This window comes from Mastigoproctus giganteus, chromosome 5 (assembly GCF_048544385.1).
Source record: "Mastigoproctus giganteus isolate SK-2022 chromosome 5, ASM4854438v1, whole genome shotgun sequence".
In the NCBI taxonomy this organism is placed as follows: Eukaryota; Metazoa; Arthropoda; class Arachnida; order Uropygi; family Thelyphonidae; genus Mastigoproctus; species Mastigoproctus giganteus.
Window position 1 is genome coordinate 233,450,695 of NC_143579.1, and position 26,003 is coordinate 233,476,697.

General features: G+C 37.7%; 1 protein-coding gene across 1 annotated transcript in view; it reads left to right on the top strand.

Moving 5' to 3' along the window:
* The window catches only part of LOC150086284 (uncharacterized), a 114,230-nt gene that overhangs the window by 14,700 nt on the left and 73,527 nt on the right, over nucleotides 1-26,003 (top strand). Inside the window, exons 2-3 of the mRNA XM_090374848.1 lie at nucleotides 4,017-4,185; nucleotides 20,266-20,339. Of these exons, the coding sequence (XP_090230974.1) occupies nucleotides 4,017-4,185; nucleotides 20,266-20,339 (243 nt within the window). The remainder of the gene's footprint in view (nucleotides 1-4,016; nucleotides 4,186-20,265; nucleotides 20,340-26,003) is intronic.

Here is a 26,003-nt window from a genome sequence, read left to right on the forward strand (position 1 = left end):
TCTTGGTTTTCTAATAAATGTGCTAAGGCTGTTCAAGAGAAGAATGTTGCATATCGTAATTGGCTTGTTTCAATTCTTCAGTTTCATTTTCTGCCCACACCAAAGCTTGCAACAATTGTAAAGCAGTTATTAATCATTCCAAACTAGATTTTGAACAGGCTAAGAGTAGAAAACTTGCTTCTTGCCCTAATAGTAGCTGAGCATTCTGGTCTCTTGCCAAAGCTATTGGCCGCAACCTTTGCCCATCTCTGCTCAGCACGCTCCATTCAATGCCTCCTGTGGTCTTCTGTCAAAAGGATGTCAGAAGGATTTTGACAAATCTTTATGCTAAAAAAAGCTCCAGGTCCTGATGGTATTTCTCCACTTGTTCTCAAAACCTGTGCTCCTGCACTTACTCCTGTTCTTTGCCGCCTTTTTCACTTTCTTATTCCAAAGGTGTTTTTTCCTTACTGCTTGGAAATTTGCTCATGTCCAACCAGTTCCTAAAAAGGGTGAAAAATCCCTTCCATCCAATTATTGTCCCATTGCAATTACTTCAACTCTTTCAAAATAATGGAGAAATCAATTAACTGCCATTTCTTAAACTACCTAGAAACCTTCTGTCTAATCAACGATCGCCAGCATGGATTCTGTCAGTGTCGATCCACTGGTGATATTCATGCTTATGTTACCCATTTATGGACAAATTCAATGGAAAAGTTCGGTGAAACATAAGCAGTTGCTCTTGACATCTCAAAGGCTTTCAATCATGTTTGGTATAAAGGTCTTCTAAACAAGCTTCCATCTTATGGTTTGCCAACTGTTTTTTGTAATTGGTTATCCAATTTTCTCTCTGATTGCTCACTGAGTGTGATGATAGATGGCTCTCTGTCTTCTAACTTCTCCACTAATGCTGATGTCCCCTAAAGTTCAGTTCTTTCTTCACTCTTTTCTTCTTGTATATTAATGATCTTCTTCCATTGACCAGAAAATGCTATCCATAGTTTTGCCAATGACAGCACATTGCATTCTACCTTTCAGTTTGAGAAACCTTGTCCTGCTCAATCAGATTCAACTTCTCGAATATCCACTAACAATTCCTTAAATGTCGATCTCAAGGTAATTTTCCAGTGGGGCAGAGACAACTTGGTTGATTTCAATCCTTCTAAAACTCAGTCTTGTCTTATATCTTGCGAAAATGATTCTTCTGCTCCTATGCTGATCTTTGGTGCCACTCCGATTTCTAGGCAAAATGATATATCTCTTTTGGGGATTACCCTTACTTCTAATCTCTCATGGCACAAGCACATTGCAAATATTGCTTCCTCTGCATCTAAAACTTGGTTTTCTCTTTTGCTCTCAGCATTACGTTTCTTCCAAACAGCTGTTCACTCTGTACAAATCGCGAATCTACCGTACCGTGGAATATTGTTCCCACATCTGGGGCGGTGCCCCCAAAACTTCTCTCATGCTTCTAGTTTCCATTCAGAAGAGGGCAGTTAGGTTAATTAATGACTCATCTCTAACAGAGTCTCTCCACTCGCTGTCTCATAGACGTACTGTTTCTGCTGCATGCCTCTTCTACAGATATTTCCATGTGCACTGTTCTTCTGAATTGGCTTCTGTAATTCCTGCTCTCTCTTTCAAAACAGTCCGAACACATGCTGCCAACATCCGTTTACTGTCCAACTTCAAACTCACGGAATGAACTTTTCATCTTCCTCGTTTATTCATTCAACTACTGTTTTCTGGAACAACCTTCCTTCACACGTATTTCCTGAAAATTAGTTTAAAGAAGTTCAAGTCTAATGTCAGCACATCTTCTTTTGTCTTCTCAACCTCCAGCCCAAGTATGGAACTAAGTACTATAGGTTCTAATACCTCTTGTGTTTGGGATTTTCATAAAAAAAAAAAAAAAAATTAACTAAAAAACAATAAAAATGGAAAAAATCATTTGCATTAACCATTACTTGAATGGAGTCGAAATAATATTGTGGTTGTGAAGTTTACTTTTTTAAAATGAAGTTTAATGCATTCAGATTGTTAAACTTCCAAAATATTCAGATACTTATAGTCAATTGCAAGTTTGTGTGTTTGTAATTAATTTTGGCATCTGAATGTTAGAAACTGAAGTTTGGTGAATGTTGCAAAAAATTTATTTTATTCAATGATTGTTTGCATTATTCATATTCTTCACTATAATCTCCTTCTGCAACCATGTATTTGTTCCATTATGCCTTCCACTGATCAAAATATTTTTGGAATTCCTTTGCGACTACTTTTAGGCAGTATGTCATATTTGATTGGATTTCTTGAATGGACTCATCACTTTCTGTTTAGATCCTGCTTTAATTTTTGGAATAGCCAAAAGTCTCATTGTGCCAAATTAGGTTTTATTGGTGGCAATGACAGGAATTCATTTTGTTGATCAAAAATTGGTGTACAATGAGTGACGTGATGGGTGTGGCATTGTTGTAGTGAATGAGGCAATCGTTTAACCATTTTTGGATCATTTATGGCACATTTGCATCACTCAACCATTTTAAAATGGTTGAGTGATGCAAATGATAGGAGGATGCATTAACAGTGACATGCAGGAACAAATTCTGATAATACCATCCCCCTTTTAAAATATGCAGTCAGCATGGCCTCCACATATGATTTTGATTTCTACACCCTTTTTTTTTTGGCCTTGTTGATGATGATGATGTTTTCCGTTGACAGCTTTGAACCTTGGTCTCTGGGTGATATCTATATGCCTAAATGTGATTTCTTGGCTGACCTCCCAAGGTTACAACAAAATTGAATGTTCATATTTTGTCATTAAGTTTATTTTTATCTTTCATTTGAAGATAAAAATAAACTCAAAGGCTTCTTTGAGTGTTCACTCAAAGAAGCCACTAGACTGGTACATAACAAGTTAAAACTTGGCATGTACATGCTCAAAAGACATAAAATCCACTCACAATCATTTAGCTACCAATATGCATTCCTTTAAGAAAAAGAATGAGAAGAAAAAGAACTATAAGTTCATTTGCTGAACAGTTTTAATCAAACCCTTGTACACTGCACATATTGGATAAACTTCTGACACAAAATAGATTTAATCTTTTTTTTCTTTTTTTTTTTTTTTTTTGCCAAATATTAATACTCCAGTTGTTACTGTTTTCTATTTCAAACATTAGTAGTAGTAGTAGTAGCAGTAGTGGCACTTGATGCAAGAAAGCAAGTGTAGGAGCTTATGCAGCATCAGCCAAAAAAAAAAAAAAAAAAAAATCACACCATACCCTCCAAATGCCTGTCCAGTTCCTCCTTAAATTTATTTAACCTATCAACTTCCACAACGACAGATGGAAGTTTGTTCCAGCAATTAACCACCCGCTGGCTAAAGGCAAATTTCCGCACATCTATTCTACATCTATCCTTTCTTAATTTGAACTTATGTCCCCGTAGGTTCGTATTCTGAACAAGTGGGAGGATCCCATCAGAATTCAGCGTGCTCAACCCATTCAAGGCCTTATAGACCTCAGTCAGATCACCGCGCAGGTGCCTAGTCTCCAGCCACTGCAATTTGCAGAACTTAAGCCTCTCTTGGTAAGAGGATCCCTTCATTCCCCTCACCAATCGTGTTGCTCTTCTCTGTACACGCTCAAGCAAATCTACATCCTTCCTAAAATGAGGCCTCCAGACCTGTACGCAGTACTCAAGGCGTGGCCTGACCATTGCATTAGCAGGAACTAAAATAAAATAAATAAAAGAATAACAACATTTTAGAAGAAATATGGTAAGACAGTGTAGGTTGTATGCCTGCATTTCATCCCATCCTGTAAATTCTCTCTCAAAACATTTCACGAGCTTCATTGGTATTTATTATTACCTTTTGTTCTTATTAGCTAGAATTATTCTTTAAATTTTTAAAAAGTTTCACTGTATTCTTATTCAATAATAAGATGGTAAAGAAACCTTATAATATAAATGTAGTAGAAAATAAATCTGATTCTGAAACTTAGCAGTCATTTATTTAATTTTTTTTTCAGTGAAATCCAAACTTCTAGCAGGAGAATACTCTAACATAACAGAAATTATTGGTGATATTCGTCTCATTTTAGAGAATTGTTATCGCTATTATGGACCTAAACATTCACTGAGTAAAAGAGCCTTAAAACTGGAGACTATGCTGGAACAGAAGTTGCTCCTCTTACCAAGGTGATTAAGTAGTTTATTATATTTTCAAATTTTATTTTGAATGTTTTACTATTGTTATTAAAATGGCAGTGATGTAAATTTGTATAATTTGAGAACCATTCTCTAGTTCTCATTGTTAACAATCTTGCTGAGCTTAATTAGCATTAGTAGTGACGTATGATGCAAGAAATTAAGCTTATACAGCATCAGCAAAAAAAAAAATCCTCCTATTTCGTCATCAGTAACTTTTTATGGAAAACCTGTAATGCCATCCTCAATATTATTATTGAAATTTAAAAACAAGGGACTAGTATAAAATCCTGTGGCACTCCACTTGTCCATTTATAGGACTGCCCATTTCCAAACACACAGGCTTCTGTCAGTCAGCCATCCCTTTATTCATTATAGATCTATTTCCCAGTACTGCATTTTTTCAACTTGTGCACAAAACATTTACATGGTACCATGTGAAAAGCCTTTCTAAAATCTAAGGAAATTATATAAAAACTACAAACCCCTGGGAAGGAGAAATAGAGGCAGACCCCTGCAAAGATGAAGAGAGACCATAACAGGCTATTAGGCCTAATACTGGACTGGAAGAAGAAGAATATATAAAAGCTATTCTTTGATGCAGTTTCTAGATAATAGCAAACCAAATTGGGCAGATATGTCCCATTAACAAAACTACGTTGTAGCTATTTTATAGTAATAGTAATATTTGCCATATAGTGCAAGGAAGCCATAGACTTTTGTTACACTAGCAAAAAAAGAAGAAAAAAAAAACAAGTAGATAAGAAAACACAAATTATATGCTTCCCTCCTCACACAGGTAAGTATCCAGTTGACCTTTGAATTTATTCAAACTGTCTGCTTCAACTACCTGCAAGAGCAACTTGTTCCTGCTATCAACAACTCACTGGCTAAAAGAAAACTTCCTACAGTTTAATCTAAACCTCAAGCTCTGTAATTTAAATTTATGACCCCTAGTTCTGGAATTCTTTAGATGAATACAAAACACTCTAAAGACCACATTCATTAATTAATATTAAAAAACAGAGCTATGATGCTCAATACGTTCTACATTGATTTCAGTATTCGTAGAAGAATAAGAGAAATTTACCTCAATATGCTACATAGAACACTTCCATATGATACTCTCCAGAAATTTAAAACGATTAAAAAATGCAATATAAGTTTTGATAAATGATTTTCCTTCCTTGAAGCTGACAGAGCTTTTCGACCATATGTTGTGATCACAGGAATGGAAATTACTGAATATGTGTGAGTTCGAATCTTTAGTAGAGATTTTGTCTTAGCACATGTGTGTAAAAGAACACAAATCAGAGATTAGATATGGATGGTGAACATTAATAGAATTCTCATGTAATTTGATTTCGATGGTTTCTGCAATATAATTATGTTGGACACTTAAGTATTTTAACCTCGTTAAATAAAAATGTATGGTTTTTGTTAATGGCTTGAAAGGCTAATTCCGACGTTGCAAAACAAGAAGCACAAACTGAGGATGCGTGCTGTTTTACTCAAACATTCAGTAGAAATCGTGTTGAACTTGATAAGATAAATCGCAATCACTGCAAGAAATGTTATATACCAGATCATTTATTTGTGTTGTGAAAGAGGAAAGAACTGAGCGATTGTTCAGTATAGTGTGTAATTTCCATATTGGTCTGATCACAATCTTAAATTCGGTATCTTTAAAGAATCTGTTAAGCTGTTTGTGCCACTGTTCAATGTATGGGACAGACATAAAATATTTTTTGATGTTACTATTGTTGGTTTGTGTAGTTTTTTGTATCCTATCCTTAGCTTGTACTCTAATTCGGTTTATTTTAGCAAGGGGGTAACCCCTGTTTAAGAATCAGAATCTGCTGGTTAATATTTTTATTTCTGAGTCTAAAGCAGATTCCAACATTGAATATTTATAGGCATTGAGAAATTGGTTAAAGGTAATAGGCCTTTTGTGGGTGAACGGGTGATAGCTGTTATAATGCAGAAACGTAAGAGTTTTACTTATTTGTTAAATTGGGTTTTATTCGCATCCCAAGTAAGCTTGAAATTTAGAAATTTAATGACTTAATATCTCTATTTCCCTTTCCAATGTAAAATTGAGTCTAGGACGAATATTATTAAACGAATGTAAAATGTCTTGAATAGTGCCACTATCAGTAATAACCAGAACTAATTTTTTTATTGTTTTTTAATTGTTTTCAAATGATTTTTTACTTTAATCATTTTGCATTAATCTTATGTCCATTTTAAATTTCTGGAGAGTATCATATGGAAGTATTCTTTGTAGCGTATTAAGGTAAATTTCTCATATTCTTCTACAAAGACCAGTTTTATGTATGTTGGTGAGTGTTCTTGTAGTAATGAGGTTGTGCTGTTCATCTGGCCTCTTAGCCTAGGGGCCTGTGTTTTCACATAAGAAATCCCAGTTTACCATCTAATGCCACAAGGAGCCAGGCTGGGCAGTATAGGGAGTGTGAACCACTGGCAAACCCTGTGGTAGCTAAGGCTACAAGTAGGGAGAATCCAGTCAAAAAAAAAAAAGGTTGAAGGTGAAGGTGATAGTTGGAAGGCAGGAATTGGGAGGGGATTAAAGTTGGTAGAGAGGAAGAGTGGAGCAGTAGTAAATGCACCCACCTGTTTGAAAGGGGGACCAAAAGAGGGTCCATCCTGCCCCGGGGGTGGGAGTTTACAGATTTGGGGTACCCGCCAGATGAAGGGGGGATGAGAGAACAACGAACCCAGGTGGTGAGCATGAAGGATCATAGGGAAAAGAGTCATATGCTGGAGCACCTGCATTGGTGCTCTATCCCATACTGGCCAGGGGGCAAGCTCTGTTGGTCAGTGTCAGCATCCCACACCACACCAGCTAACTAGCAATGGCATGGTATCTGCTTGGATAGGCAGGAGGGTCACTATGGCTCTCTGCCCATCATCCATCTGGGGGTAGGAAGGAAAGCAATTTTATCCACTCATAATCCTCATTCACTTTCTATTCTCATTCTGGTTTTATAGTTTTTTCTTATATTTTATACTGTTTTTGTGCTTTTTTCTCTACATTTTCTGTTAGGTTATGCAATTTTTTTTTTTTCACACATCCATCTTATTTCTCACACCAGGGGAGGAGGAATGCAATGGCATGTAGAGTACTTACTATCCTAAATTTAGTGGCTACACTAAGAACCAATAAATACTTAAATTAATCAATATGTGGTATGCACCCTTTCACACTCACAGACATACTGTTATTTATTCTGCTAGCATTTCTCATTTACTCAATTCTTTCTTACTGCACTACCAATTAGTACTTACTGTACTAGTTGAAGTACTTACTGTACTTCAACTTACCAATACTTTTGGTTAAAATGCAGCCCTGTCTGCAGATCTTGCAAGCCGGGGGGGGGGGGGGTGCAGTGCTTGTGTTGTTGTTGTTGTTAGTATATAGTGAAGATTGTGTTAGTATTTATAATAAATATATTGTCATTATATATGTGTTCTTGCAGCCAATTTATTTCATTGCTTCACTCACTCCCATTTACCATAATACTCATTCACTCTCTCTTACTACATTGTTTGGTCACTCTCTTCCAACAAAACTAACATTCATTCCCTTTTATCACAATTCCTATTTCACTCTATCATTCAGTACCCAGCTGATTCTCTTGGTCTTTCATACACTTCCATTCTTTTCTTTCATTCTACATTGCATCCCCTTGCTGCCAGCTTATTAATATTTTTCAACTAAGCTATTTTTCTGGATGCCTGTACATCTCCTTCCCTACATGTTTGCTTATTTGCTGTGGGGCCCCAGGTGCCCCACTAGGAGCAGGGTAATCCTAGGGGGGGGGGGTCCTAGTCCATCCAGTTTAGTCAAATTTGTGGTGAGAGACTGGCGATGGAATGCTGTTTTGCTGTGGGGCCTGTCTGGATATTTCTATGCATTTCAAATACTTTTTTGTGTAAAGCTTGTGAAAGCTTTATAATTATTTTCTTCTATTATAATAAATGTTCTTGTCCCCTGGGTAGGGGGGAAATTTCTGTTATTAATTGGATTCTTGGTATATCATAAATTATTCACATTCATAGAGAATGTGCACCCAGTCTTCACTTTTGCCACAGGTACAGTTTGGGTCATCACTCAACTCTAAGGAAGTTAATTTAGCCTTTAGGGAGCCATGACCTGTCAGTATAAATGTTGTGGATAATCCAGGGGCATACCACTTTCGTGGCTTTGCACTAACCATTGCCACCTGTGGGAGAAACCTTTTGGTAACTAGGCCTCTGTTTTCCTGCTCCCAATTTGTTTGCCATAGCTCATGGAACTTTGTCTCTGTTCTCTTTCTTTCAGCCTTGGTGGTGTTGGCTGTATCAAGGGCTATTCCCAGAAATTCTGTAGGTATGCCCTTTTTAAGTCTATAATATAAGCCTCTTATATTATAGTCAATGTTAAATTGAAGTTTAACATTGACAAATGCAAAGTACTGCATATGGGTAGCAATAACCAAAGAGAAACGTACCAACTATGTGGTACTACACTCAGGGAAGTGGAAAGTGAAAAAGACCTGGGGATAATTGTGCAGTCAAATATGAAGTTTGCTGAGCAGTGCAGATGGGCTGCCAGGGCAGGTCATGGAGTCTTGTCAATGATATACAGGCATACCTCGGTTAACGTTACCTCTGATAACGAAGCTTCGATATAACAAAGTCGGCAATTTCAAGCCCCATTTAACATAAAAAAAATATATTCCAGTTTAATCACCTGAAATCTAAACAAACTGAAGAAATTACGGAAACCTTTGGGGCTTCTCGTGGTTGGTTCGAGAAATTTAAAAAACGGGCCAGGATTCATAGTGTAAAATTAACAGGAGAAGCTGCAAATAAGTTTCCATAAAAACTAAAGGAAATAATTTAACGTGAAAATTTTCCAAATTTGGTGTTCAACGTTGACGAAAGCGGTTTGTTCTGGAAACGGCTACCAACAAAAAGCTTCATTTCTATTGAAGAAAAATCAGCTGCTGGGTTCAAAGCAGCCAAAGACCGTTTAACGTTACTCTTTGGATCAAATGCCTCTGGCGATTATAAATTACAATTGTTATTAGTTTACCATTCAGAAAATTCGAGGGCCTTAAAAGGTAACATAAAAATGAATTTACCTGTAATATGGAAAAGCAAACAGAAAAGCGTGGGTTACCAAGGAGTTATTTACTGATTGGTTTGTTAACCACTTTTGTCCTGAAGTAAAACGGTATTGTCAAAAAAAACAACTTTGAAGAAAAAGCTGTTTTGTTGTTAGACAATGCTCCGGGACATCCTACTGATCTTAACACGTTGGACACATGCATTCCTGTCAAAGTTGTGTTTCTTCCAGCAAACACAACTTCCCTGATTCAACCATCGGATCAGGGAGTAATAGCATCATTTAAAGCTTATTATCTGCGTCGAACATTAAGCAGTTTAACTGAACTAGAGGATAAAGAGGAAATGGCAGTTAAAACTTTTTGGAAAAACTACACCATTAAAAACGCAACTGAAAACATTGATAGTTCTTGGAGAGAAGTCACTAAGAAATGCTTAAATGGAGTTTGGTGCAAAATATGGCCAGAAGTTGTACTAGAAGAAGAAAATAACATCCAAGAAATTAGAAATGAAGTTATCCAGATGGCTCAATCAATAGGTTTCAAAAATGTCGATGAAGAGGATATTAGAAATTTATTGAATGCAGAAGATGATGGTTTTTCAGTGGAAGATTTAGAAAACCTTGTTAGCAACGAAGACAAAGATAATGAAGACGCAGTTAAAGAAGTTCCTGCCGAAAAAGTGTTAACAACCAAAGATTTAAAAAGGTGCTTAAATGACATTGAAAACATTTTAAATTTTTTTAGTGAAAATGATCCTGATTTAGGAAGAAGTGTTATTGTTAAGCGATCAGTGTTAAATGCAATAACTCCATATAGGCAATTGTTAAATGAAAGAGAAAAAGAGCATAAACAATCAACTTTAGACTCGTATTTTAAAATGTGATTTCACTTTGTATGTAAGTTGACTGTTTATTTAATAAAACTTTTCTTTGTTCAAAAAAAAAAAGCTTTTCATTTTCTTTACGTAGGAACGTATCCCTATTCTGGCCATAGTATTTTTACCTCTGAAAACGAAGTTTCGCTGAACGAAGTAATTTCGTGGAACGCATCCTATTCGTTATTCGAGGTATGCCTGTATAGGAATTTTGCTAGCAGGGACAAGGAGGTGATTATCCCATTATACAAGGCTTGTTTGTTGTTTGGTTTTTAGGAGCATTAGCAACTAAGGCCATATTGCTCCGGGATATGCAGTGGTCATTCCCTGACCTTTCCGCATCCTCTGTATTTGGTGGTGACGGGCTCGAACCCCGGTCTAATCAAGAAGCGTGTGCTACGCACTGCTGCTCCTTCTCACCTGGCTACGGAGGCGCCATTATCCAAGGCAATGGTCAGGCCACACCTAGAATACTACGTACAGGTCTGGAGGCCTAATTTTAGAAAGGATGTAGAGTTGCTAGAACGAGTACAAAGAAAGGCAACAAGATTGGTGAGGGGGAATAAAGGGTGCTCTTACCAAGAAAGGCTTAAGTTCTGCAAATTGCAGTGCCTGGAGAGCAGGCACCTGCAAGGTGATCTGATTGAGGTGTGTAAGGCCTTGAATAGGTTGAGCAAGCTGAATGCTGATGGGATTCTTCCTCTTGCTCAGATTAAGAACCTGAGGGGGCACAGATTCAAATTGGGGAAAGACAGTTGTAGAATGGATGTGCAGAAATTTGCCTTTAGCCAGCAGATAGTTGATTGTTGGAACAAACTTCAATCTTTTGTTGTGGAAGTTGATAGCATAAATAAATTTAAGGCTGAGCTGCACAGGCATTTGGAATGAATGGAGGGGTGAAATAGGAGGTTTTTTTTTTTTTTTGGCTGATGTGCATAAGCTTGCTTTCTTACATAATATGCCTCTACTAATGCTAATACTAAATCATAAAAATTAGCTAATGCTAATTTTTATGATTTTGGATCAATGGGAGGTTTCTCTGGGTTCTTTTGGATTAATCTTAGTACTACCTTTTTCCATATTTTAGGGAATGGTCCATCTGTCATGCAGTGATTGTATAAGATTATTAGTTTGTCTGGTGCTATTTCAGAAAATTTTTTGATGATTCCAACCTCAAAGAGGCCAAACGGGCTTTCTTCGTTTTTGGTTATGGTTAGAGCTGTTTCTAATTCTTCTGTTATATGAGGAGGCTCTATGTTGGCATTTTCATATTCAGTATTTTCTTTTAAAATGTCCATCTGAGTAGGCGAGTAATCCCCAGCCTCAGTCTGGATAATAGTGTTTAAGATGTTGTTCACAGACTCTGCCCAATGATGGTTGGGATTCCATCTTATTTAACTGTAGGTTCTATTACATCTCCTCTTGACAACTTGTTGGTCACTATTCTGTAGACAACCCCACAAGGGTAAGCATTTCCAGAAGTTCCCACTAAGTGCCACTAGGATTCTTTTTTCTTTTCTCTAGTAAGGGAAGTATATTGGTTCCTGAGAGTTCTGTAAGAATCTTGTGCATATGTCCATTCTGATATTCCCTGTCAGAGACTTGGCAACTTGAAATCTCCTCTCTTTGATCTTCTCTGGCTTAAAATCTCATTGCCTAATCGTGTCAAATTCATCTGTTGTCTCTACTGTTCTCCCAACTCCACTAATCACTTGGAGCTCTTTGACTTCCTCTCTTTGCAACTTGACTTTCTCCACTCCAACTTTCCTAACAGTAAGGTAATTTTCCTTGGTGATTTTAATGTTCACAATTCCAGCTGGCTTCTGTTTTCTAGTCACACCAACCCAGCTGGTCCAGATGCTGAGACTTTTGCAATTACTAATGACCTTACACAGATTGTTCATTTACCTACAAGAATACCAGACAATCCTAATCATACAGCCAATATGCTTGATCTTTTTCTCACAAACAACCCTTCTAAGTACACTGTCGAAGTGAGAGGTCCTTTAGGCACTTCAGATCACAACTTGGTGATTGTCTCTTCTCCAATGGAACCTTTATCTCATGGCTATTCCCAACTTCATGTTGTTTGGCATTACAAGAATGTAAAATGGGATGACCTGCGAGACTTCTTTTCTTCTTTTCCTTGGTCGGATTACTGTTTCTGAACTTCTGAAGTCAACGTTTGCTCAGATCGTGTCGCGAAATTATTCTTCCATGAATGGAATCCTTTATCCCACACTCCACTTTAAAATCTCGTCCTTTATCTAAACCTTGGTTTTCCAATAAATGTACTAAGGCTGTTCAAGAGAAGAATGTTGCATATCGTAATTGGCTTGTTTCTGATTCTCCAGTTTCATTTTCTGCTACACCAAAGCTCTCAACTATTGTAAAGCATTTATTAATCAGTCCAAACTAGAGTTTGAACAGGCTAAGAGTAGAAAACTTGCTTCTTGCCCTAATGGTAGCCAAACATTTTGGTCTCTTGTCAAAACTATTGGCCGCAACTTTTGCTCATCTCTGCTCCCACCTCTGTCCAAACCAGATGGTTCTGTTGCCACTTCAGCCAAGGATAAAGCCGACCTGCTAGCATCCCATTTTTCTTGCAACTCATGTATTAATGATCTTGGTAAAACACCTCCCACCATTCCCAACACACTCCATTCAGTGCCGCCTGTGGTCTTCCGTCAAAAGGATTTCAGAAGGATTTTGACGAATCTTGATGCTAAGAAAGCTCCAGGTCCCGATGGTATTTCTCCACTTGTTCTCAAAACCTGTGCTCCTGAACTTACTCCTATTCTTTGCCGCCTTTTTTCACTTTCTTATTCCAAAGGTGTTTTTCCTTCTGCTTGGAAATTTGCTCATATGCAGCCAGTTCCTAAAAAGGGTGACAAATCCTTCCCATCCAATTATCGTCCTATTGCAATTACTTCTACTCTTTCTAAAGTAAAGGAGAAATCAATTAACTGCCAACTCTTAAACTACCTAGAAACCTTTCATCTGATCGACGATCGCCAGTATGGATTACATCAGTGACGATCCACTGGTGATATTCTGGCTTATGTTACCCATTTATGGACTAATTCAATGGAAAGGTTCGGTGAAACACAAGTAGTTGCTCTTGACATCTCAAAGGCTTTTGATCATGTTTGGCATAAAGGTCTTCTAAACAAGCTTCCATCTTATGGTTTGCCAACTGTTTTTAGTAATTGGTTGTCCAGTTTTCTCTCTGAGCGCTCACTGAGGGGGTGATGGTAGATGGCTCTGTCTTCTAACTTCTCCACTAATGCCGGTGTCCCCCAAGGTTCAGTTCTTTCCCCCACTCTTTTCCTCTTGTATATTAATGACCTTCTTCCGTTGACTGGAAATCCTATCCATAGTTTTGCCGATGATAGCATATTGCATTCCACTTTCCATTTTGAGAAACCTTGTCCTGCTCAATCAGCTTCAACTTCTCGAAAATCTGCTATGAATTCCTTAAATGCCGATCTTCAGGTAATTCTCCAGTGGGGCAAAGACAACTTAGTTGATTTCAACCCTTCTAAAACTCAGTCTTGTCTTATATCTCGCAAAAAGGATTCTTCTGCTCCTATGCTTATCTTTAGTGACACTCCGATTTCTAGGCAAAGTGATATATATCTCTTTTTGGGGATTACTCTGACTTCTAGTCTCTCTTGGCACAAGCACATTAGAAATATTGCTTCCTCTGCATCTAAAAAACTTGGCTTTCTCTTTTGCTCTCTGCGTTAGTTTTCTTCCAAACAGCTGCTCACTCTGTATAAATCACAAATCTGCCCTGCCATGGAATATTGTTCCCACATCTGGGGTGGTGCCCCCAAAACCTCTCTCAGGCTTCTTGATTCCATTCAGAAGAGGGCAGTTAGGTTAATTAATGATTCATTTCTAACAGTCTTTCCACTAGCTGTCTCATAGACATACTGTCTCTGCTGCATTGCTCTTCTACAGATACTTCCATGGGCACTGTTCTTCGGAATTGGCTTCTATAATTCCCGCTCTCTCTTTCAAAACAGTCTTAACATTTGTAACAACCAGCCAACATCCATTTACTGGCCAACTTCAAACTCACAGAACCAACTTTTCATCTTCCTTGTTTATTCATTCAACTGCCATTTTCTGGAACAACCTTCCTTCATATGTAATTTCCTGAAAATTACAGTCTACAGAAGTTCAAGTCCAATGTCAACAAATATCTTCTTTCGTCTTCTCAACTTCCAACCCTAGCACGGTACTAAGTACTATAGGTTCTAATACCTCTTGTGTTTGGGGTTTACATTAAAAAAAAAAAAAAATCTCTCAGTGCATCAACTTCATTTTGTGGCCAAAATGTTCTGGCTCTTTGAAAATGTCTTCTTGTCTGATGTTCCCTTCTCCTGATATAGTCAGTTCAGTGCTTTTTTTTTTTTTTTTTTTCTCTTGGATAGACAGGTTTGATGTTTTTATTAAGACCTTTGTCATAATTATTGCATGGTCATCTGGTCTATAGTTGTTTGATCTAGACCACACATTTTCCTGCTTTTGCAGCTCAGCTGTTGTAAGTTCTGTGAAGATATTCCAATATGCTTTCATTATGTTATATCTTTTGATATCCAACAGGGATTGTTGGACTGTTTGTAACTGTTTATTTAGTTTGAAAGTAATTGTTCTTTGATCTGATGTGGTCCAGGCTGGCTGGATACACCAGTCTAATTTTATAATCTATTGAATTTGTAACAAGAGTGACATCAATGTCACTCTCCCACATGGTGCAGCTAAAAGTTGGCAGGTTATTTGGCTGATTTAAGACTTGAAATGTGGAGGTGACTATGTATTCAGTAAGTATCTGGCCATTGTGTGTGCCTGTTCTGTCTTCTGGACAGCTGTAACATAAGGTCGACTGGCAGTCAACATCAGCACACACAATAATGTTAGCATTAGGTAGCAAATCTGTAACTACAGCAATACTTCACTTAGCATGGATTCAAACAGCACGGGTTTCACTATAATACGGTTTTCAATTAAGTTTAAGTCAAATTTACTGTACATATTAAAACTCATTCAATAGCCTAGACACATATTCTACCTATATGCTGCTTTTGCTTTTTTTTTTTTTTTTTTTTGTTAGTTGTTGGCGCATAGGCTTCTGTGGCCATAATGCACCTCCCAAAGTTTTTGCAGTACTTTGATCCAAGCCCGAGGCGGGAATCGAACCCGCGACCTTTGGGTTGCCAGGCAGGCACTTTATCCACCCAGCTAGCCCAGTCTGCTATATATGCTGCATTGTCGTAGCCTAGGAACGTATACATATATGCCGCAGTGCCAGCTGTATTGTCTCACATGCATATGTGCCAATAGCTGCAGTCAGCAGCAACGTGCAGCAATGTTGTTGTTATTATTATTATTAGCTATATGGTGCAAGGAAGCCTGAGGCTTATGCTGCACCAGCCAAAAAAAAAAATTCCCTAGTTACCTTGAGAGAGAGAGAGAGAGAGAGAGAGAGAGAGAGAGAAAGAAAGAAAGAAAGAGAGAGTAGAAGGGGAATCACCAAGAAAGAGAAGAATGATGATATCCATCTCAGGACGCTGGGTGTGCCAAGCCCATACTCACCAGATGTGAGCCCCTGGAGTCAGTATTCTTAATTCCATCCTGACAAGATGACGTGATAGCTTTCAAACTTTTCATTTCACAATTTATTTTTTACCCATTTAAATATGATCGAAAATATATTTGCATCTTGGCAAGAAATCACTGCCAACATGGCCGACCGGGCTAGCCGAGTGGGTAAAGTACCTGCCCGGCAACCCAAAGGTCGCGGGTTCGATTCCCGCCTTGGGCTTGGATCAAAGTACTGCAAAAACCTTGGGAGGTGCAATATGGCCACAGAAGCCGATGCGCCAACAACTACCAAATCAAAAAAAAAAAAAAAAAAAAATCACTGCCAACATGAGTTCTGTTTGGCAGCATGTTTTGCTCCATTTTGCAAATAATTTCACTGGTTTTGAATCGCAAATTCAGACAATTGCCGAAGACATTGTGAAGGTCAGAAAAGACTTGGTATTTGTAACTTTGAACACTGTCAATGTAAGTGACTGCATTGACTCACATGCAACTCTCCTTGAAATTGACGAGAAAACTGCATATGAAGAAGAGAAAAACAATTCTGAAGTGGATAACACTGAAGTATTATGAATGGAGATCCGGATGTTGAATGTAGCATCAAGATACAGCAAATTTTATAAGATGGGATTTGATGCTACAAAGACTTGTACGCCAAGAAAAGAAGACTTCTCCAGACTTTATTATTGATATAAATAAATAAACAATAAAGCTTTTTTCTCATTTCTCTTAATGTTACCTTTTTATTTATAAATTTTTGCAATATTTTTAATTTCAAATCCTATTAATTGGTTATTAAGCGGAAATTGTGTATAGATTTATTATAATTTGTTTATAGACTGTTTTCGTGGTACACATTCAATTAAAACCCATTATAATTATACCTCAATCAGCACGGTTTCACATAACTGAACAGTTTCGGTACCAATTATCAGTGCTATGCAGGGTATTGCTGTACTTGTAGATATTCAGTAGTGTGATTTATATTGTAGATATTCAATGGTGCGATATTGAATAGTGTGACAGTAAGATCAGTGTTTTTTATGAGAATTCCACCTTCATTCATTTTACTAATACCTCTCAGAGCTTTATAAACCTCAGTCAGATCACCTCTGAGTGAGGTGCTGGTTGCCAAGCTCTGTAGCCCACATAAATGAATTTTTTCCTCATATGGACGTCCTTTTGCTGATCTCACCAGGCAAGTTACCCATCTTTGGACCCTTTCAAGAAGCTCAATGTCTTTTTCAGATGAAGTCTCCATACTTGAACACAGTATTCCAAATGTGGTCTTACAATTGCCTTATACAGTGGGATAATGACCCCCTATCTCTACAGGATAGCATTTGATAAATCATTGATAGGACAGTATGGGCTTTCCTGGCTGCCTGTTCAGAAAACTCCATATCAGCCTGTATTGTAACTCCCAGATCCCTTTCCTCCTCCACTATTTATAATTCAACCCCAAACAAATGTATAATTTATTTGTGGGTTACTATGCCCCAAGTGTAAGACCTTACATTTAGCAGCATTAAGTATCATCACTGTAGTTATGTTACTATAAAACTTATAGATTCTGTAAATTTTCATGCAGCAGACATCAGACTTACAAGCATATAGTTTCTAAGATCATACTTGGAACACCCTTTGTGTATAGTAGAGATATTTGCACATTTTAAATCTTCTATAACTCCAAAGTCTAAGAATGTCTCCATTATTATAGGTAGGGTCACTTCTATCGGTATTACCGTATAGATGGTATGAGCTCTTTGCTTTCTTCACTTTTTCACCTGATGATTTCTCCTCTAGAGTTTTTTTAGTTATTCAAATTCATTTAATGCTGAAAAATTGTTAGCTGAACTAAAAATTGTTTCCTCCTCAAAAAGTATATCCTTGTGTGAATTTTCTGTTAGCTGCCAGTAACTTGTTGAAATCATTAGCCATCTGCTTTGGGTTATCTGTACTGGTCTCATCACTCTCTTGTGGCTGGCCAAATCAGTTAATTCTTTTCATTTTAGTGTTGACATTTGCAGAGAGTGCATTGCCATCTTTCTTTAGATTCCTTGCCAAATCCTTTTCATAATTTGCCTTGCCTTGTTTCACTTCCTGAGTAACCTGATTACAAATTACTTTATATACATTCCATGTTAAACAGGGTCTCCTGATAATCTGTAATGAATGAATATGGGATGTGTCTTCTCACGTTGTCTACCTCTGATTGACAACAGAAGAATTAGGGAACACAAACAGCTATCCGATATAATTTTTCCTAACCGATACCAATTTCATTAATTCTTTGATTATTCAACTTGTGCCATGTCTTTTTATATTTTTTTTTCTACCTTATGCCATGTTCATTTAAATTTTGTTTTCTGTCTTCTGACTTGGCTTTTTATATTTTGTTTTCTACCTTGTGCCAGATGCTGCACAATGTTTAGTATCTTGAACTGTTTTCTGAAGCTTTTCCACACTAGCAAAAGTATTCCTTAGGAATTTCAGCTGCTTCCACTGAATTTAACTTGGGTGATTTCCAAGGCTAATATAATTGTATGCTATTTCCAAAAATTCCATTACCTCATGTATCATGTCCTCCCACCTTTTCATACTACTGAATATCATGAATAGTCAAACTAATAGAACAAACTAAAAAATTTAAGACAGTCAGACTAACAAATAAAAAATTTCAGAATAGACAAGCAGGCAACAACACTCACTATATCGCAAAAAAGTATATTGCAACTATTTCCTGAAATATATGCGAGGAAGCCAACAGTTAACCTAATGGGCGAATACAGACATTTAATACGTTTAAGAAAAAAAACGCAAAAGAAAGTTTAGGGGAATTTTTTTTTTTTATGTAAACCCCAAACACGAGAGGTATTAGAACCTATAGTACTTAGTACCATGCTTGGGGTGGAGGTTGAGAAGATGAAAGAAGATATTTGTTGATATTGTTGCAATTGAAGTTTAACATTGACAAATGCATAGTACTGCATATGGGTAGCAGTAACCCCAGAGAACATACCAACTGTGCGGAACTACACTCAGGGTAGTGGAGAATGACAAAGAACTGGGGGTAATGTGCAGTCAGATATGAAGTTTTTGAACAGTGCATACAGGCTGGGCACCTCTGTAGCCAGGTGGGTAGGAGAAGCAGTGCATAGCACATGCTTGATTAGACCGGGGTTCAGGCCTGTGACCACCAAATATGGAGGATGCGGAAAGGTCAGGGAATGACCACCGCATATCCCCAGAGCAATATGGCCTTAGTTGCTAATGCTCCTAAAAACCAAATAACAACAACAGCATACAGGCTGCCAGAGCATTCTCACTGGGGTCTTGTCAATGATATACAAGAACTTTGCTAGCAGGGATAAAAGGAGGTGATTATCCCCTTGTATAAGACGATGGTCAGGCCACACCTTGTGTATTGCATGCAGGTCTGGTGGCCTCATTTTAAGTAGGGTGTAGAACTGCTGGAATGAGTACAGAGAAGGGCATCTAGATTGGTGAGGAGAACAAAGCATTGCTCTTACCAAGAAAGGCCTAACTTCTGCAAATTGCAGCATCTGGAGACGTAGGTGATCTGATTGAGGTGTATAAGGCATTGAATGTGTTAAATGAGCTCAATGCTGATGGGATTCTTCCTCTTGCTCAGAATATACACCGGGGGGCATAAATTAAAATTGAGGAAAGATAGGCGTAGAATGGATGTGCGGAAATCTGCCTTTAGCCAGGTTGTAGTTGATTTCTGGAACAAACTTCCATCGGTTATTGTGGAAGTTGATAGCTTAAATAAATTATAGGAGTAAATGGACAAACTATTGGAGTGAGTGAATGAATGAATGAAATGGGAAGGGTTTTTTTTTTTTTTTTTTTCTGATGCTGTATATACTTGCTTTCTTGCATCATATGCCTCTACTAATGCTAATGCTTATTTAATTTGTTAAATTAATTTTGTTTTTCTGTCTTTTGAGTTTTTGTGTTTGATTGTGGAAATTTTTGCAGCTCAGTGCCTCCTTGAAGAAGTGATCATTGTGGTTGCCCCTGCGCTTTTTTTTTTTTTTTTAAATAGATGTTTGTATTTGTCCATTAAGTTGGGGTAGTAATGAGTTATCTTGCATGTCTTGGGTAGCAGTTGTACTTTTTTTTTTTTTTTTTTTCTTGGATACCATTTGTGTTTTTCTTGGTTGAGTATAAGCTATGGTTTATCTATTCTGGAATTTTCATTTATTTTTTTCATGTTTAACAAGTTTTTGCTTGTATACAGTTAATACCTCTTCATAGTACCGTGTTAAAGGAACTGTTGTAGCTTGCAACAGTTCCTTTAATATGGTACACTGTTGTTTAATTTTGCAAATCATTAAAATGGTAACATCATGAATTTTACCAACAAACAGGTATATTCTAGTTCTTTTTTGATAATTTAAATTTTATATTCATTTTTATTAGGGAACTTCGTGAAAAGACTACTTTAGAAGCAACCTCAGCTGACCTTGTGGATAATGAAATATTGGAAGCCAGAAGTGAGATTTTTGTGATTTGTAAATTGTATAAAAATTTAAAATTCTCATTTTAAATATTGAATAAATCTATTTTTTCTTTTATTAATTAATTTTATTTCAGGAGATTTAAAGAAAATTAATCTCAAAAGTTGAATAAAATGCTTAATTCAAAAAGAAAAATTTTAATTGCAGTGGATAATTTTATTGTAGACAAGCTTTTTAATAAGAAATGAATTTGATAACCTCTCACCCCTCTGTTCTGTGTGCCATATAGGATGGGCATATATTCAGACCAGTAAACTGATATACATATATTATTTATTTCATCAAGCCTGCACTCCCCTGTTATTATGGATTTTTTTTTAATAACAAACTAATATTGTAGAAGTGTATTATCTCTACTTGTAGTACATGTTTTATTGCTTAAAGTTTCTGATATCAGAGACATGATTTACTTATTTTCTATGTACATTTCATTTCTAGATATCTTTATATTTATATATTATTAAATAGTATTTATATCCAGACATGCATGAGGTCAGTTAGTATTAGTAGTATCAAATGATGCAAGAAACAAAACTTATAAATCATCGACAACAGATGGAAATTTGTTCCAACAATCAACCACCCACTAGCTGAAAAAAAACTTCCACATGTATCCTATAGCCATCCTTCCTCCATTTGATGTATATGTAGTCTCAGCAAGAGGAAGAATACCATCAGAATTTAGCTTAGTCAATCCATTTTGTTCCTTGAGGCTGGTGTGGTTTTTTTTTTTTTTTTTTTTTTTATGTAAACCCCAAACACGAGAGGTATTAGAACCTATAGTACTTACCATGCTTGGGTTGGAGGTTGAGAAGACAAAAGAAGATATTTGTTGACATTGGACTTGAACTTCTGTAGACTGTAATTTTCAGGAAATACGTATGAAGGAAGGTTGTTCCAGAAAACGGCAGTTGAATGAATAAACGAGGAAGATGAAAAGTTGGTTCTGTGAGTTTGAAGTTGGGCAGTAAATGGATGTTGGCTGGTGGCGGCACATGTTCAGACTGTTTTGAAAGAGAGAGCGGGAATTATAGAAGCCAATTCAGAAGAACAGTGCCCATGGAAGTATCTGTAGAAGAGGCATGCAGCAGAAACAGTACATCTATGAGACATTAATTAACCTAACTGCCCTCTTCTCAATGGAATCAAGAAGCCTGAGAGAGGTTTTGGGGGGCACCACCCCCAGATGTGGGAACAATATTCCTTGGCAGGGCGGATTTGCGATTTATACAGAGTGAGCAGCTGTTTGGAAGAAAAGTGACACCGATAGCGAAAGAGAAAACCAAGTTTTTTAGATGCAGAGGAAGCCAATATTTGTAATGTGCTTGTGCCAAGAGAGATTAGAAGTCAGGGTAATCCCCAAAAGAGATATATCATTTTGCCTAGAAATCAGAGTGTCACTAAAGATAAGCATAGGAACAGAAGAATCCTTTTTGCTAGATATAAGACAAGACTGAGTTTTAGAAGGGTTGAAATCAACTAAGTTGTCTTTGCCCCACTGAGGAATTATCCGAAGATTCGCATTTAAGGAATTGGTAGCAGATTTTTGAGAAGTTGAAGCTGATTGAGCAGGGTAAGGTTACTCAAAATGTAAAGTAGAATGCAATGTGGTATCATCGGCAAAACTATGGATAGGATTTCCAGTAAATGGAAGAAGGTCATTAATATACAAGAGGAAAAGAGTGGGGGAAAGAACTGAACCTTGGATTCAGTTCTTTCCCCCACCATCACCCTCAGTGAGCGATCAGAGAGAAAACTGGATAACCAATTACTAAAAACAGTTGGTAAACCATTAGATGGAAGCTTGTTTAGAAGACCTTTATGCGAAACACGATCAAAAGCCTTTGAGATGTCAAGAGCAACTACTTGTGTTTCACCAAACCTTTCCATTGAATTAGTCCATAAATGGTAACATAAGCCAGAATAACACCAGTGGATCGGCACTGACTGAATCCATACTGGCGATCGTTGATCAGACGGAAGGTTTCTAGGTAGTTTAAGAGTTGGCGGTTAATTGATTTCTCCATTACTTTAGAAAGAGTAGAAGTAATTGAATGGGAGGGATTTGTCACCCTTTTTAGGAACTGGCTGGATATGAGCAAATTTCCAAGCAGAAGGAAAAACACCTTTAGAATAAGAAAGTGAAAAAAGGCGGCAAAGAATAGGAGTAAGTTCAGGAGCACAGGTTTTGAGAACAAGTGGAGAAATACCATCAGGACCTGGAGCTTTCTTAGCATCAAGATTCATCAAAATCCTTCTGATATCCTTTTGACGGAAGACCACAGGAGCCATTGAATGGAGCATGTTGGGAATGGTTGGAGGTGTTTTACCAAGATCATTAATACATGAGTTGGAAGAAAAATGGGATGCTAGCAGGTCAGCTTTATTCTTGGCTGAAGTGACAACAGAACCATCTGGTTTGGACAGAGGTGGAAGCAGAGATGGCAAAAGTTGCAGCTAATAGCTTTGGCAAGAGACCAGAATGCTCGGCTACAATTAGGGCAAGAAGCAAGTTTTCTACTCTTAGCCTGTTCAAACTCTACTTTGGACTGATTAATAACTGCTTTACAATTGTTGTGAGCTTTGGTGTAGGAGCAGAAAATGAAGCTGAAGAATTAAAAACAAGCCAATTACGATATGCAACATTCTTCTCTTAAACAGCCTTACTACATTTATTGGAAAACCAAGGTTTAGATAAAGGACGAGATTTTAAAGTGGAGTGTGGGATAAGGGATTCCATTCCTGCAAGAGTAATTTCATTGACACAATCTGAGCAAACGTTGACATCAGAAATTTTGAAACAGTAATACGACCAAGGAAAAGAAATCTCGCAGGTCATCCCATTTTGCATTCTTGTAATGCCGAACAACACGAGGTTGGGAATAGCCATGAGATAAAGGCTCCATTGGAGAAGAGACAATCACCAAGTTGAGATCTGAAGTGCCTAAAGGACCTCTCACTTTGACTGTGTACTTAGAAGGGTTGTTTGTGAGAAAAAGATAAAGCATGTTGGCTGTATGATTAGGATTGTCCGGTATTCTTGTAGGTAAATGAACAATATGTGCTAGGTCATTAGTAATTGCAAAAGCCTCAGCATCTCGACCAGCTGGGTCGGTGTGACTAGAAAACGGAAGCCAGCTGGAGTTGTGAACATTAAAATCACCAAGGAAAATTACTTCACTGTTAGGAAAGTTGGACTGGAAAAAGTCAAGTTGCAAAGAGAGGAAGTCAAAGAGCTCCAAGTGATTAGTGGAGTTGGGAGAACGGTAGAGACAACAGATGAATTTGACACAATGAGGTAGAGAGATTTTTAGCCAGAGAAGATCGAAGAGAGGAGATTCCAAATTGCCAAGTCTCTGACGGGGAATATCAGAACAGATATATGCACAAGTACCACCTTTGAGGTGAAAGGAATCATACAGCGAATAATTTGGGCATCTGAGATGAGCAGTATTTGAATCAACCGATAACTGAGATTCTGTCAGAAAAAGTACATGGGGTTTGGCAGACTGCAAGTGGAAATGGACATCGTTGAGATTAGAATTGAGACCACATATATTTGTGAAATGAATTAGGAAGTGCTTGGGAGGTTTAGATCTTTTTGCAGTTAAGCTTGCTCTATTAATTTGACAATTCGTGGTGTATTCAATAGTAAGAAAAAGTGGGTGGGACATGCTGTATGAAGTAATGAAATTTTTGGATATGGGGTATGCATGGAGGTGCAAGCAAGCTTGACTTGCTTGCACCTCCACGGTGGTGAGACTTTTAGTAACCCTGGGTGTAAGCCCCATGTGCAAGTCCTGAAATACAGCACCTAGCACACTGTTGGTGACCACCTATGTGCAAACCAATGTAAGCAGGGGTCGAGGTATTGCACCCACACCACATGGAAGAATGTCAGACCTCTGTGTTACCTGGCAATACTAGGTGGTAAATGATTCTCATAAGCCAGTGCAATAGAACTACTTTGCTTATTTAGAGGCTTGAAGTGGTGGAACCCATGTTTTAGTCTCCAGAGAAAAACTATAGTAACCCCCCATCTCTTCCATCATTCAGTATGATTGATGTCTTTTGAGATTATGATGGACATCCTGACGAGATCCAGTCTTCATTACATTTCAAGGGTACAGCTCTAAAACAATGTTTGCTGGCCAGCTGCTAGATAGTCCACCAGGCTTAACCTATTGATATCTCTCTAGGCGGCTAATGGATCAGTTATTGTATAATCTTGCTGCCTTTATTCTGCCAGATAGTGACTGGAGGCAGTCCGAGTAGTGTGTATGCCTGGGGGGGGGGGGGCATTGTCGAGGCCACGTTATGTTAAGGAGCTGGGTATATTCTTACCATGTGTACGTGGTATGTAAAAATTCCATCACTTCACAAAACAAATCCTTGCTACCTTTTCTTACTTCTGAATACACCATGAATTGTTGAAATAATAGAACAAACTTATCTGCAAAAATATCTAAATCTGCATTCATTTCACAAATATAAGTGGTCTCAATTCTAATCTCAATGATGTCCATTTCCACTTACAGTCTGCCAAACCCTATGTACTTTTTCTGACAGAATTCAAGTTATTGGTTGATGCAACCACTGATCATCTCAGTTGTCCAAATTATTCACTGTACGATTCCTTTCGGTTAAAAGATTATACTGTGCATATGTCCGTTCTGATATTCCCTGTCAGAGACTTAGTAATTTGGAATCTCCTCTTTTGGATCTTCTCTGCTTAAAATCTTTATCAAATTCATCTGTTGCATCTATCCTTCTCCCAACTCCACTAATCACTTGGAACTCTTTGACTTCCTCTCTTTGAAACTTGACTTTCTCCAGTCCAACTTTTGTAACAGTGAAGTAATTTTCCTTGGTGATTTTAATGTTCAACTCCAGCTGGCTATCATTTTATAGTCACACAGGTCCAGCTGGTTGAGATGCTAAGGCTTTTGCAGTTACTAATGACCTCTAACAGATTGTTCATTTGCCTACTAGAATACCAGACAGTCCTAACCACACAGCCAACATGCTTGATCTTTTTCTCACAAACAACCCTTCTAAGTACACAGTTGAGGTGACTGGTTCTCTGGACACCTCAGATCACAGCTAGTGATGATCTCTTCTCCAGTGGAGACTTTCTCTTGTGGCCATTCTCAAACTCGTGTTGTTTGTCATTATAAGGATGCAAAATGGGATGATCTGTGAGATTTCTTTTCCTTGGTCGGATTACTGTGTGATACTACACTTAGGTTAGTGGAAAATGAAAAACACTTGAAGGTATTGACTGTTCAGATATGAAATTCTCTGGCCAGATGTGTTGCCAGAACAGCTCATTGTGTTTTATCAGTGATATACAGAAACTTTGCTAGAAGGCATAAGGCGGTGATTATCCCTTTGTGCAACGTCATGCTCTTGCATTAGGCTGCATCTTGAGTATTCTAACTGGACTTTAGGCCTCACTTTAGGAAGTATGTAGATCTGCTGGGTCAGGTGCAGAGAAGGGTAACCAGATTTGCGAAGAGAGCAAAAGGGTGCTCTTACCTAGAAAGGCTTCAGTTCGGCAAATTTGCGGCTTCTGGAGACTATGCACCTGTGGGGTGATCTTATTGAGGTGTTTAAGGCCTTGAATGGATTGAGTAAGCT